General features: G+C 41.5%; 1 protein-coding gene across 1 annotated transcript in view; it reads left to right on the forward strand.

The window, feature by feature from the left end:
- The window catches only part of LOC122795952 (transcription factor TFIIIB component B'' homolog), a 905,227-nt gene that overhangs the window by 667,803 nt on the left and 222,862 nt on the right, over positions 1-14,562 (forward strand). Inside the window, exon 10 of the mRNA XM_044064434.1 lies at positions 2,293-2,488. Coding sequence (XP_043920369.1) covers positions 2,293-2,488 — 196 coding nt within the window. The remainder of the gene's footprint in view (positions 1-2,292; positions 2,489-14,562) is intronic.

Raw genomic sequence — 14,562 nt, forward strand, 5'->3', positions numbered from 1 at the left:
CTTGTGACCCCTCCTTTGTGGAGTGGAATAACTGTTGCTGTGCACCATTCTATGGGCATGTAGCCTGTGGAGAGGCTGAGGTTGAACAGCGTGTTTAGGTGGAGGATTAGTTCGTTCTGTAGTTCATGCAAGACGCAGCCTGGGACACCATCTGGCCCCATTGACGCTGTGTTTTTGGCTTTTGAAAGGTCTATTTTCACCTGTGCGTCTATGATTTCCGGGACACTACACTTTTCCGATATTGTTGTAGGCCCTTTTGGGGGTGAGAGGGGGGTGAAGTTTGCACTGAATCTATCTGCCAGGATGTTGGCAATATCAGTAGGTTCTGTATATTTTGTGCTATTTTGCACTAGTTCAGTGCATATCTGCGAGTTGCCACTAAAATTCTTAACATAGCTAAAGAAGGCTTTGTGGTTATCTTTTGAATCCTTGGCTATTTTTCTTTCAAAGTTAGCCTTGGATGATTTTATGAGGGACCTCAGTTTCTTACTGATACTGATCAGGGATGTTTTTCCTTCTTGGGATTTGCTTTTTTTTGAACTAGTTTCCTCTCTCTATTGTATAGCCTGTTTATGGCAGGGGGTCCACCAGCCTGGTTTCCTTCTCTTAGAAGAGTGAGTCTTGGTTTTGCTAGGGATGGCATGATCCATGCATCCTTGTAGGCACTCATAGAGTGCATTTGTAAAGGTTTCTGCATCTTGGGCAGTGTTCTCCTTTAGCGTGGAGGCTGTGAAACTTACCACCTCTGTCTTAAGTAAGGTGAAGTTTGCTTTAGAAAAGTTTTTTTACTGTGGTTTCCTTAGTTGGGGGTGGTGGTGGGGTGTGGTCATCCAGAGTGATTAGTTTATGGTCTGATCTAACCCATGTTTGTGATGACCAGGTCCAATATGTTTTTACCTCTGGTAGCAGAGTTTACCAGTTGATCCAGGGTGTTTGAGTTGATGAATAAAAGGAAGCGCTGTGCCTGGGAGTTTGTACTTGAGTAGTTTTCCCAGTTAATGGTAGGGAAATTGAAATTGCCCAGTATCAGGGTGTTGGGTAGGACGTTCATGTTTTCCAGTGTCTCCAGAAAGTTTGGAGTGGTGGTCCTGGGTCATGGAGGGTGATCTGTAGCAGGCCACAATTTGCATTGCAGATTTGCCCGATGTTAGTTGCACATGGATGATCTCAGAGGTATCATGCTGCGCCACTAACCTGGAGGTGTAGGTATCCTTGATGAATATGGATACACCCCTTCCTTTTGTGTTTCGGTCTGTGTTCTGTGGCCGAAATGTGTGGTACAAGTTGTAGCCCGGTAGTGCTGGGGTGCTCTCTGGAGCCTTGAACCAGGTTTCAGTTACTGCACAGATGTCGACGTTCTCCATTCTGAGGAGTCCTTCGAGCGCGTGCATTTTGAGATTTAAACTCCTGATGTTGAGTAGCATAACCCTCATTTTTTTGTTAATTGCGCTGTTTACAGAGGTGGGTTTGACTTTTGAGCCTTGCCTAAAAAAGTCACTATGGGGCAGCAAGAGCCTTGGCCAGTATTCGAAAGCCTAGGGGTGACAGGGGCAAGCAGTCTCTTGCGAAGCAACGCGACTCGTCAAGCCTGTCGTCCCAGGCTGACAGACACTGTATCCCCTTTGAATGACACCAGAAGCTTAGCCAGTTGTTGAAATTGATCATTTTTTTCTTTATACTGAGGTATCATTCCTGCTGAGGGCAGGATGCTACACAGGGTCAGGGTCATACCAGCCTGGGCTACATGATCAGAGAGCTCTTCCATGTCTCTCTTCATGTAGTCTAGGGAGGTACGTCTCGCGTCATTCACACCAACATGAACAATGACAGAGTCATATTTGTACTTGTTCTGGAGTGACTGAGTGCTTGTGTTATGTGGCAGATTCTGGCTTCTGACAGGCAGCTAACAGTAACCTTCTGCTTGTCCAGTCTAGTGAGTGGGACTGCATGTGAGAGACTCGGAGCATTTTTTGGGAGTTGACAGGAAGAATTTGTTTAATTGTAATTTGCAGTTTATTTAATGGATCAGCAAGAAAACTATATCAGACTGCCTGCAGCCTTTGTAATGAATTTTTTCATTTAGAACTAGGGCCAGCAGATCTGTGAAGCAAAGACTGGCTTGGTTTCCTTTGAAAATGTACAAGTGGGAGGGACCATTTTAAATCCATCTTAGATGTACTCTTTTATCTTATTTGCAGAAAGCAGTAATCTAATACAGTATTCTGTCAAGGCAGTTTAATTAGAAACCCTTGTCCAAATGAAATAATAGTGTTAAATGTCTTTCCTTTTCAGTTTGAACAGAACCAACCATGAAGAGTCAGTGCAGCCTGAAGATCAGACTACATTTGATGTAACAGATGAAACTCCAGTATGCTCGGTGAATGAGAACCCTGCTGTTACAGTAATATTAGATGGATGTGGCACTGAGGACTTAAAAGAATTCACATCAGGTGTTCCTACAGATCCAGATACAGCCACCCATTCGGAGGTGGGTTTGCAAAAAGTGAAGAATAAAAACATGATTATCTGCATGCATATGTCATCAAATTGCATAGAAAATATCATGACAATATTGAAACTATGCAGATATTTTTTTTATTTATTAATTTAACTGCATGAGTGAACTTGCCGTAAGGACCATTTGCAATCACTTTGTAGTGTGGAGCCAAACTGATGCTGTGCATACTGTGGTGTGCAGCTCCTCAAAAACATACTCCCAAGTCTCATTATAAAAATCCTACTTGGCTTTACTTTCACCCAAATAATACTAGCAGACTACAACATCAGAGTCCCTGACTGGTTTCTACAGCCTCCCTCCTCCATTTGTTTGGCTGCATTGTATAAGAACACTGACTTAGTGCATACTGGTGGAAGAAAGTGGGGAAATGTAACACTTAATGTATTGCTCAAAAAAGATCCAAGTGAGATGTGTTTTTTGAAGTTGATATATGTTTTACAAGTGACCTATCAGTAGGGTACTGCTGTTTCAGTGAATGCTTTTACTGCAAAGGCAGTTCACTGAAACCACTTTGTAAAGCAATGGAATTTTCAATGTTTCTTTTGTTATGCAACCTAGGAATAGTTGTGTACAAGTCTGGGGGTGTGTGAAGGTTTGACTCCCTGCAAAAAATGCGTTGCTCTGAAGTGCAAGTTGAGTTCTGAGTTTATGGCATTCACTTATAATGGTAGTTAGTTGGTTGACACAAATCTGTATTATATTGGCTTCACAGGGCTTTATTAAAGTCTTGATAAAGTATGGTGAAATTAGCACAAAGTATGCATTGAATTTTAGTAAACGTTTCTCCCTACTGTTCTGTTTATTTTTCCTCTATAACATGTTTTACGCTAGCAGGGACTGCAGATTTCCATGTTAGCCATGTGCTGCCTATAGAGATGCTTAAAGTGTGCTGTATGTACATGGTTCTGCTCTTGCTGGTGCCCTACTTTCATTGGCTGCCCTTCTTCCTCATTCTCTATTACCCCCCACTCCCAAAGCTTTTAGTATAAGAGAAATCCTTGGTCATTGAGGAGGGTGGTTCCATTTATTCACCTCCTCAGCTTGTTTCTTCTGAAAGTCTTCCTTATTCTTGTTTCTTTTCTTTAACAAAACCTTACTTCCCTTTTCCATTTTTTATTCGGTCTCCCAGTGGGAGTGGGCGAGCATCTGGGTTCAGATATGAGCCCTCTGCTGTTCGTACTGGTGTTGGACTACATTAGCAAACAGGTCAGAAGGGACAGATCTACATAGTCGCCATATGCAGGCAGTGTAGCATTACAGGCAGATTCTGAGCAGGGACTGAAACAAAGGATAGGGGAATGGAGTGCAAAACTAAAGGCACATGGGATGAAACCAAGTACAGATAAGGTAGTTGTAATGGTAGCAAATAGGGGAATCAGAGGAAACTGAGAATTGAGATATAAGGGAAGATGGTGGAACAGGTTAACAGCTGCTAGTGTCTTGGTGGAGTGGCTGAGAAGAAGGATAGTCTGAATGGGGAGGTTAATCCTAGAATCACAGGAGATGCAGTTAGCTGGCACAGGTCAGGTGTAGTATATGACAGAGGAATGCCAAAGAAGCTGAAACGTAAAGTGTACAAAGCAGTGGTAAGAGCAGTACAACTGTATGGTACAGAAACCTGAGCAGTAAAGGCAGGGCAGTGTAAGCTGGAGGTAATGGAGATGAAGTGTCTGAGATGAGTGATATGATGAATATTGTGGGACAGATGAAGAAGTGGGGGGCATAAGAGCAGAAGCCAAAGTAGCTCTAATTACAGAAAAGATCAGATAGAACAGATTATGGTGGTTTGGGCACATGTGCTGAAAAGCAGAAAACAATTTGGTAAGCAATATCTGGGACAGACAAGAAGAAGGAAAGAGGAAATGAGGGCATTCTGCAAAGAGTTAGATGGATTGTGTGTGAGAGAAGACTTGCTACAATCAGGCATGAGTGCCGAAGAAGGTAGGAGAGTGGTAGTGAATAGAAAGAAAGAGAGATGGAGACAGCACAATATCCCATCCCCATGTAGAAAATGGGGACAAGGGGGTTTATTATGATGAGCTTAGAGCTGAACGTTGATGCACCTCCACTCCCACTGGCAGCCCTTCTGCGAGTCCAAACAGTTTGCACGCATCATTCGGTCCTTGTACAAAGCCTGCACTAATTGTACGAATGTTTCTGGAACTTAAAACCCTTGCAAGACTGCCCAAATCAGCTTGCTTGGAACCTTGTCATATGCTTTCTCCAAATCTGTGAATGCCCAGTTGAACTCTTTCCTCATCTCTAGATTCTTCTCAACTGAATGTGTCATTGCAAACATCATTTTGCTTTTGCTGCATCCTAATCTGAACTGCTCATCTCCCGTCCTTCTTTCTACTTCTCTATGTATTTGTTTATCAGTCACCCTGTCCAGAACTTTCATGTAGTGTGAGTGGAGTTTAATAAATCTATACTGCCCATAGTTGTGAATATCTCCTTTGATGTCCTTCCTTCTCTCCCTCCCATTTACGCACCATGTGGTACGAGTAGTGACCACCTTGTGTTGCTCGTTGTTTCTCTATCAGTTGTGGGTTTAGGTTGCTATCTCAAGACCCAACCCTCATTCTTCGACACACACACACACACTTAAGGCCAATTTAGAGTGTCCAGTCCACCTACTGCATGTGTTTGGAATGTGGGAAGAAACCTGAGCACCCAGAGGAAACCCACGCAAACGCAGGGCGGACATGCAATCTCCGCACAGAAGGCAACCCCAATCAAGAATCGAACCAATGCACCTTTTGCTGTGAGGCAACAACACTAACAGCTGCACCACTGCGCCACCCCCTTCAGTATCACTATTGCGGTATTCTTCACTAAAGAGATTCCCTGCCATGGGTAGCCCAGAGTCCAGCCAGTATACCAAAGCCTTAGGATTTTATAGACTGTGTGTCACGTGTATGGTCCCCACAAAAGATATGGGGCATAAAGGTAACATACAGGCATACATACCTTAGAACTTTTTTGCCTCCAGCTCAAATGCCATCATTGCACGTCTGTCTGAATGCTCCTTTTATGCTGGTTACTAAGCTGTTTTTCAGATAAGTGCCCCATTGGGGTTTCTTCTTTTCTTTTCTTCCTCTTTTAGTTTTTTGAGTTTACATGTCATCCAGAAATGGAAAATGTCAGTGTGGGAGGCAGATTCCCCATAAAGATCATAATGAGGAGTGTCTCTTCTGTCTGGGTGCAACTCATGGCAGTGCAAAGTGGTCAATTTTGCCAAGCATTTGTCCCTAAGACCCTTCGTATTTGGCTCCTTGTCCATTTACTTGGAGAATCAGCTTCTTAAATTGTTGGGGTTCCTATTACGTGATCTAAAGTATAAAACTTCGAACACCACAAGATCGAACTTGTATGTTCGAAGTTTTATAATTTCAAACAAAAAAAAAAACGAACAGAAAGTAACTGTCGTAAGCAGGGGGGACAAGCCCCCTGCACCTCCCACACACACCCCTGCTCTTTAAATATACCAACTCCGAGATTGCACTACAGTGTGGAAACAACAGTTATTGAGCTGCTTTTGTTTTGTTTTTTTTTTGGGGGGGGGTTAATTCGAATTGCTGAATCTTCGAACACTTGTGTTCGATGTTTTCAGGTTTGAAGTTTTAGCAATTCGATAACGCAATAGGAACCCAATTGTTGCCGTAGGGTGCTATGGTGGAATCTTCCTGTCCTGAAGGTTAGCCGCCTGCAAAAAAAAAAGGCTAAAAGTGTGAGGTGTGATTCAGCTGCTGTCCCACCTCCCCCAGACAATGATTTGTTTTTGCTGTGGGAAGGTAATGAGCATACATTGAAGCAGTTTCATGAGGCTATAAATAACCGCACTGAATTCCTTAAATTTACTATCAGTAGTTCTTACAACATCGTTGATTTTTTGGTTGCAAGGATAACAAGGAATAGTGTAAGGGGATTCGACACACAGATCCACAGGAAAGAATGCTATAAGAGCACATACCTCCACAGGCAAAGTATGCATCCATGTCACATCTTTAACAATGTTATCAAAGGCCAAGGCCTAAGAACCTCAAGATTAGTGGCAGATGATCAGAAGTTTAAGGATGAACTTGAGAATTTTAAGGACAAGTTCATGGATAGAGGTTATAACGAGAAGGAAGTTACAGGCATACTGTCACAAACACCCAAATATAGAGGGGAAAGGGGTAGACCGTACTTCTCAGATACTACTGTCAACAATAGTGATGGAAATAAAGGTAGGAACTTTATGCGCATACCTATCACCTATTCCAATAATATAAGGTTACTGCAGGACATTTTTGTGAAATACTGGAATATATTATGTACAGATGACAATGTGAGGGATATAGTAGGAGATGGGCGTAGCTATACTTAAAAAATAAGAAATCTTTGAAAAGGCTACTATGTGGGCCGAGGGATGCTTTTATAGATAGGACTGATAGTGGCAGGAGGGGTATTTTCCCATGTAAAAATGTAGTTACTGTGGACATTTCGACACCAGTAGTAAGTTTACTCACCCAGACACTGGTAAAGTATGGGAATTTAAGTCAACAGAGGACTGCAGTACTACTGACCTTGTCTATCTGGCTTACTATAGTAGATGCTATTCATTCTACATAGGGAAAACAAATTGTATGTTAAAAGAACGCGTGAGAGAACATCTGTATGATATATCCAGGGGTGCTGAATCCAATGCCTTAGCCAAACCTGTAGCTACACATGATCATACACACATATTTAAGTTCATGGTAATGGAAATAATCCCCAAGAATGAAAGAGGGGGAGACATCAGAAATAAAACAGAGACAGCAGAGCTAGAATGGATTGTAAGGATGAGAGCTAGCACGGCAGAGGCATTAATGATAAAGTTTCTGTAAAGCCAGTTTTACAGGCTAGGGGACTGCCCAAATGACTACTGTTTTTATTACTTTTTTACTATTACTTTAAATCGTTCACATTTGTGTGCAATGTGATATGTTTCTAAATGTTAGTGCCTAGATGACCATTTTTGATTATAGATATGCTTTTGTATGTCTTTAAACAAGGAGTGCAGCCATGTAATTGAACAAATGATTTTATTGATTGTTTTTAGTTTAAAAGTAAGGCATTGCATTTCTTGTGTGTCTGATGAAGCAGCTGGATGTGCTGTGAAAGCGCTTACCATTAAACGGAATTATTTTTTATCTGCTGTGGTTTCATTCATCCCCTTTTTGTTTTTGCTTTATTTTTATTCAGTTGTTGGTTGAACTAATTATCTACACCACATTCTTGTTTTTCTGTTTTATAAACCATGTGACTGAACAGATCACTTTACAAAACATGCTCCTGGATAACCAAGCTCAAAAAATCCTGTTTGCAAATTAAAACTTCTGTTATATAATTCTTTGTAAGATATTTAAAAAAAGACAATAAAATCATTTGTAGGTCTCATAAAATTAACCATTTTTTCCATTCTATGTCTGCTCAAGTGCCCTATGTTTCACTTGCAAGGTTCTAACCTTGTGCAAAGCCATCACATATTTCCTTCTTCTCTTGCAGTATTTAATTCAGTGGTGTCCCAGAGAGGGAGGAAGTGTGACATCCTGCTTTATCTCACCGGATTGCCAACAATTAAATGACATCCCTTACTATCCTGCGTCAGTAACTAAGGAGCTTCAGTCCTCACGAATGACTCCAGTATGAGACTGTCACTTAAAGAGAAGAAATATTTCACAATTTTTCCCTAACAGCACAACAGGAACACACTCTATTTTCCTGGGACTGGACTGTATACCTCTGTGAACCCCAAATGTGTTTTCTTATTATAAACTTCAAAACAGTGTGTCCCATTTTAAGACCTTTAATAGACTCGCACTCAAAGTAAATTTAAATCTCACACATACAAACACTTCTGGGACAGCCTGATACAGATGTCCAGCTGTGTTCCTCCCCCCAAATAATATGGTAATGCTGCCACCAATCAGAGTGTCTTCATACCCTTCTAAACGGGTGCCCAACTGTGAAAATTAAATATCAAAATAAATGGTAGCTATGACCATAAGCAACCAGGCATTTGAGGTGACCTGTGGTGTATTAAACGGGTAGAAGCACACTCAAGGAAAACACTGATTTCCAGCCACAATGTGAAGTACTGAAAAACATTTAATAAAAGTAAAATGATTACAAGAATGTAACTAAACAGCTTTCAATAAACACCAGAACTCAATCACTGGAAATGTAAAATTAAACTGCAGGACAGGAGTCCATTATTCTAGAAGACCTGTCTTAATAACTAAGCTTTCCTAATCTAGCTAAAAATACTGACCCTGATCTAATCTAACGCATAACAGCAAGGCAAAATGCAGGCTTAAGTTTTTGGTGAGTTCTCTTTCATGGGTGTCCACAGACTGCACAGCACTGTAACTGACTGTACTTCACAAAACTTCTTAGCACTTGACTAACCACAGTCCCAACTGTCTTATTTTAAAAAATAACAGTCAGCTGTTTGAAAAAAAGTAATTTTTCTGTCAATCAGCTGTTTAAATAATCACTTGGCAACCAGGAACATTGTAATGACATCACTTACTGTTCAGCTGATTCTCCACAGTACTTTAGAATGTCCCTTTCAAATATGCGCCATTAAAAATCAATAGATTATCTAAACATTCTGTACAAACAGGGAAATAGTCAAATTTTAAAACTTGTTTAAAACTTGTTTACATTTTCACAAGTAGACACGCGAGCATACAGTACAAGTTAATCTGAGAATATACACAAGTCTATTGCCAGACATGGTAATACAGATGACAGTGTTTTCATTTTTTTTTCGCAGAAGGCATGGACTGTGTTGCATGGTGGCTAAAATCCATGAATAGACACAAATATCTGTAGTGGATGTCAAAACCTAAAAGGCTCCGAGCCTTTTTGCCTCATGACATGAGGGTGAAAATGCCTTGATCCTTCTTAGTAGAACCTGAGTGCTTTAGCCTGAATGAAAAACAATCTTTCCTGCCATGTGGAAGTCAGGGAAAATCCTGAAAATTAAAGAAAACATAGTAATCTTTAACTGTGATTACTACACAGAAAAAAAAGAATGAACCAAAAAGCTTTATTATCTGAAGTCCTCCTTTATAGGCAACACAAAAAGACATTTTGGGTGCTATGACCAATCCAATTAAAAGCATCTCATGCTGGTGGTTGAGAGACATTTTATTCTCTTGAGGATGCAGAGGCAGTCTATCCTGGGGGGGGGGCATATTTCCTCTGCATCAGACTTCAGAGGTGAATGGTGGCAAATTGTCTAGAGATCATTAAGCAAAGTTTTAGAACCTCTCACATTTTTTTACAAATAGTTGAGGGATACACAAATTACAGCATTTGCACTGTAGCAGCAAGAACCACATGCAGATCAGCACATCCTTTCAGTCCGTTTCCCCTACTTGATAGCCGGGTGAATGCAATTTACTGAAAGGTGACACATCACTCTAACTACTACACAGTATTCATGTAATTCTAGCACAGGTGGCATAATCATCAAGATCTTCACCTCCCTTGCACCAGGTAGCAAGTTCGATCATGATCTCCAATTAATGCCTGTGTGGAGTCTGCATGCCCTCCTTTGTGCTTCTGTGGGGTTACTCCCAATTCCCTAAAACATGTTTGGTATTTCCATCACAAACTCACTTAAGAATTAAATTATAGGGAGCAGCACAGACTCTAAATGGTGCCTATCGGGGGATGAGTTGTGGAGATCAACCACTTTGGGCATCAACTGTGGTTCACAGTATCTCTAAACAGGAGAACACATCACAGACTGTGTGCAGTGGCAGGGCTAGCCACTTAGTGTAAAAATTGTCTCTAGGTCCTGTCACATTGACTAAAGTTGCCAAAAATGGTCATGGGTATTCGCTGGTGATAAGTGTGTTAAGGACCCTGCCTACTCTGACCTACGCCAAGAACCCATGCTAATGGTGGAGGGGGTCTATGTGCCCCTTTTGGCAAGTGTGTATCTGCCGTAAAGCTCAGCAGCCCTAAGTCAATAAGCTCAGCTGCCCAGCATGGGTTACCTGGGACAGTTCTGTTTAGCAAAAGCTGGACATAAAACCAATCAGTCTGCCAAACATGTACGGAGAATTGCTCCACTCTGTACAGGTTCACTGACAGTATGCAACTTGGAAGTGGATGACATAATGGTACTAAGGAGGCTGGACATCCTGTGTATCCAGGAGATAAGATGGAAGGGCAGTGCAGCAAAGCCAGTTGGCTTGGGATCCACAGTATACTACTCGGGAGGAGGATAGGCTAGAAATAGTGTGGGAATTGTGCTGAGGGAGAGGCTTCAGAAGACAGTGAGGGATGCCATCACAGTAAAGGGTGTCATCAGAATTAGTAAGAGACTCATGTAAATCAGACTCAAGTAAGGATAGGGCACTATTCATGATCTCAGTATACATCCTACAGTAAGGCTGTGATAGTGAAGAAAAGAGTGAATTTAGGCAGCAGTTGTAGTACCCAATGTAAGACAACATGAGTTAGGCTGATAATGTTCATATCGGGACAGAAAGAGGAGGATATGATGACTGCCTGGGTCCACATGGGTGGAGCAACAACATTAAAGGAGAGGCCATTCGAGATTTCTGTCTGACAAGTGGCTTGAAAGTGGCTAACGTGGTTCAGCAAGAAAGAAGTCACAAGATCACACACAAGTGGCCAACGTGCAACTCTGATAGACTTCTTCCTAGTAAGGAAAGTGGACTGGGGCAGAAACAGCAATTGCAAAGTTATCTCCAGTGAAACAGTCAGCCTACAGCATAAACTTCTGGTTGCCAAATTAGATGCAAGAAATGGTCATAGAAGGCTCTACGGTCAAAAGACTTTTGGCTGTATACCTGGAAGTTGACTGGTGAAAAAGCACAAGACCTTCAAGGAATTACTCAAGTCTCTAGCACCTCAGGAAGAAAAGGAAATAGGTGCAGTTAAGGAAAAATGGCAGTGCCTCTAACAGCATGAACTGATATGCGGGCGAGCTAGGTATGGAATAAGGTATACAAGGAAAGCTGATGTGGAATGCATAAATCCAGGAAGTCATTAAAAGAAAGGATAAGTGCAGGAAAAAGAGATAGAAAAGATGGACCGGATAAATAAGGAATATAGACTGGCTAACAAACAGACTAAGCATGTCAGAGACACTCTTATCATCTTCTAGAAAGTGACTCAGTAGATGGCAGAAAACATCTATCATGCTGCAGGGTAAAGACAGAAAGATAAGGAAGATGGTCATCAGACATCCTTCATAAGGGATGCCAGCAACAAACCTACTCAGTGCACAGGACATCAAGACAGATGGCACAAGTACTACCAGCAGCTTCTGAATGAAGAGAACCCCACATAAGATATACTGCCCTAGACACAGCCTATAATGAAAGAGGAGCTCACCCTAGAAGTAGTAAGAACAGCACAAAATGAAGTCAAGGAAGCAGCAGCCTCAGATGAAGGTCATGGTAGATGCAATCAAGATGTTGGGTGAGTTAGGGGAGAAATGGCTCCAGAGGGTATTCAAAGCAGTATGGAGTGAGCGTTGTATCCCCGATGACTGAAGAACAAGCATGCTAGTGGCAGTATAAAAGAAAGTTAAGTTATGTAAAATCTTACCATAACTGTAGATGTCATTCTCTTCACCAGTGCAGTACTCTTCACTAAAGGGATTCCCTGCCATGGGTAGCCCAACATCCGGCCAGTATACCAAAGCCTTAGGATTTTATAGACATCATACATCACATGTATGTTCCCTGCTCAAGGTGTAGGGCTTAAAGGGGACGTATGGACATACATACCTTAGAACTGAATAGCTCCAGGAGGACCAACAGTATTAAGAAGTAGGAAGAACATGTGAATCCAGAATGTAAAAAGGGAAAAGAATAGAGTAAAACTGGGAGGAGGGAGTGAACACCATGAAAAGAAGGGCATCTACTGTTATGGTAAGACTTTACACAACTGTACTTTGTCCTTCTATATCACTGTTGCAGTATTCTTCACTAAAGGGAGAGTACAAAAGCTCAAGTGGAAACTTGGGAGGAGAAAGGCCCAGAAAAGCCCTCAGGAAACCCATGCAAGATAGTTCTGGCAAAACCAGCTCTTACTATGGAAATAATATCCAATTTGTAGTGCATGCTTTTGCTTTTGTTTTTCTTTTAAGGGACAACTACCAACACCCTAGGAGGTTCAAGCCCTTGCTTATATTCAACTAATATAGTAGGAATCTCCTCCCGAACAAGAATCCCCCTCAACATCCAGAATGGATGTCTGCAGAGTGTCATAGGATGTGTGAGAAGTTGGATCAATGCCAGCCTCCGACATAGTCACGGCAGAGGAATCTGACATAACAAATGGCCTCAAGACAGATGTCCGGGGTTTGGTTCATCCTATTTTGTTTTTGCTTTGCACATGGTTTATAACTTGAAGCAGAAGCTGTCATATCCTTGGATACTGGATTTAGATTAACAGTACATAGTTTTAATACTCTTTCCTAAACTGCCATACTAAGTCAAGCATTTTTGTTCTGTTTTCTCAGCCCACCTCATGCTGCTTTTGCACAAGATCAGCACCATTAAAAAAAAGACTTGTTTTCAGAAAGCCTGATGTTACTCCTTATGATGTCATTTCCCTGAAACTGTTGTACTCTGTATCACCAGTGGCAGTCATTGATTTGAATCCTGCTTCCATGGCCTTAAAAAAAAGGTTGCTTTATCTGCTGCAAGATCTTTTAAAAAGGTTCTGCTGATGGTTACTGTACCTTCAAACAAGGTGATTAACATATTTGATAATCTGGTAAAGAAAGTGCATTTTTTGTATTCTGTGGTAATCCGAGCTTTAAATGTGCTGCTATTCATGGAGTTACAGATTGAGATGGTTCACCAGCCTACTTCCATGCTGGAGGACATGTCTGTGGAGGATGAATGTTTTAAACATTTTTTTAAGTTCTGTCCACTTCTGTACAAATGATCATATTATTCAAATGATTTCCCTTTAAACAGACAGTTTTGTGTGATACTTTATGTAGAAGGCAGGAAAGCTTAATGGAGGGGGGGTAGCCTTACAACAGGAATGTCATTGTGAATGTTAAGAGCATCCATCTTTATCTGAGGGTTCTTTCTGACGCAGAAGCAAATGCTTTACTTTGTGAATTTGACTTTAAGGATAAGACTAAGGGCCCATTTTCCCCAATTAACTTTAGATTAATTACCCAGCCAAAGAGACCTAGGGTCAGAATAAGATGTTTTTTATGTTATAAAAACTTATCATGTGGTTGCAGTGTCTCCTGCAGAGGTTAGTCATTTTGTGATAAACTGTACAAGAGGGCTATTTCTTCAGAAAGTGGTTTTGAGCATGCTAGGAATGAGTAGTGCAGTTCAAGAGCCCTTTTTCACATGGATGTAATATCAGTAAATTATTTTTTGGTTCCCTCCTTTCTTTTAGAATGTAAACTTCCTCATCCCTTCAGCTCTCATTTCCTTCCGTGAAATGATGCAGGTGGTCAGGGAAATATTTTCCAAATTCTTCAACATATGGAAAGGCATTTTTTTCATTTTTGTGACTCGAAAGGGGTACTGAGAGGGAGGTATGAGATAGAGATTTCATCCAAATGTTTTTGTCATCCTTTTCCAAAGGTAAGCAGGGCTTTCTTCCCAGGACAAGGACCCTTCTGGAAAAGATACTAAAGAAAAGGGTGAAAGTGGTGGATATTTCATCAGTTAGAGAGAGCTATTTCATTGTTAGCCGCAGTGGTGCAGCAGTAGCGTTGTCGCCTCACAGCAAGAGCTTCTCCCGTTCGATTCTCGGCTGGAGCGCCTTCTGTGTGGAGTCTGCATGTCCTCCCCGTGGTCGGGTGGCATTCAAAAGACATGCGTGAATATGGGCGTGCCTTCGTTGAAGGTTGGGCGTCGCGCTGGCACCTTGGCACCGTAAAAAATCTACTGCCAGTCATTAACGGACCGGAGTTCTGCTGTGGCGACCCCTAACTGGGAAAAAGCCGAAAGAAGAAGAGAGTTATTTCATTACCTTTACTTGACAGC

Source organism: Protopterus annectens, chromosome 2.part2 (genome assembly GCF_019279795.1).
Source record: "Protopterus annectens isolate FY-2018-M chromosome 2.part2, PAN1.0, whole genome shotgun sequence".
Lineage (NCBI taxonomy): Eukaryota > Metazoa > Chordata > Ceratodontiformes > Protopteridae > Protopterus > Protopterus annectens.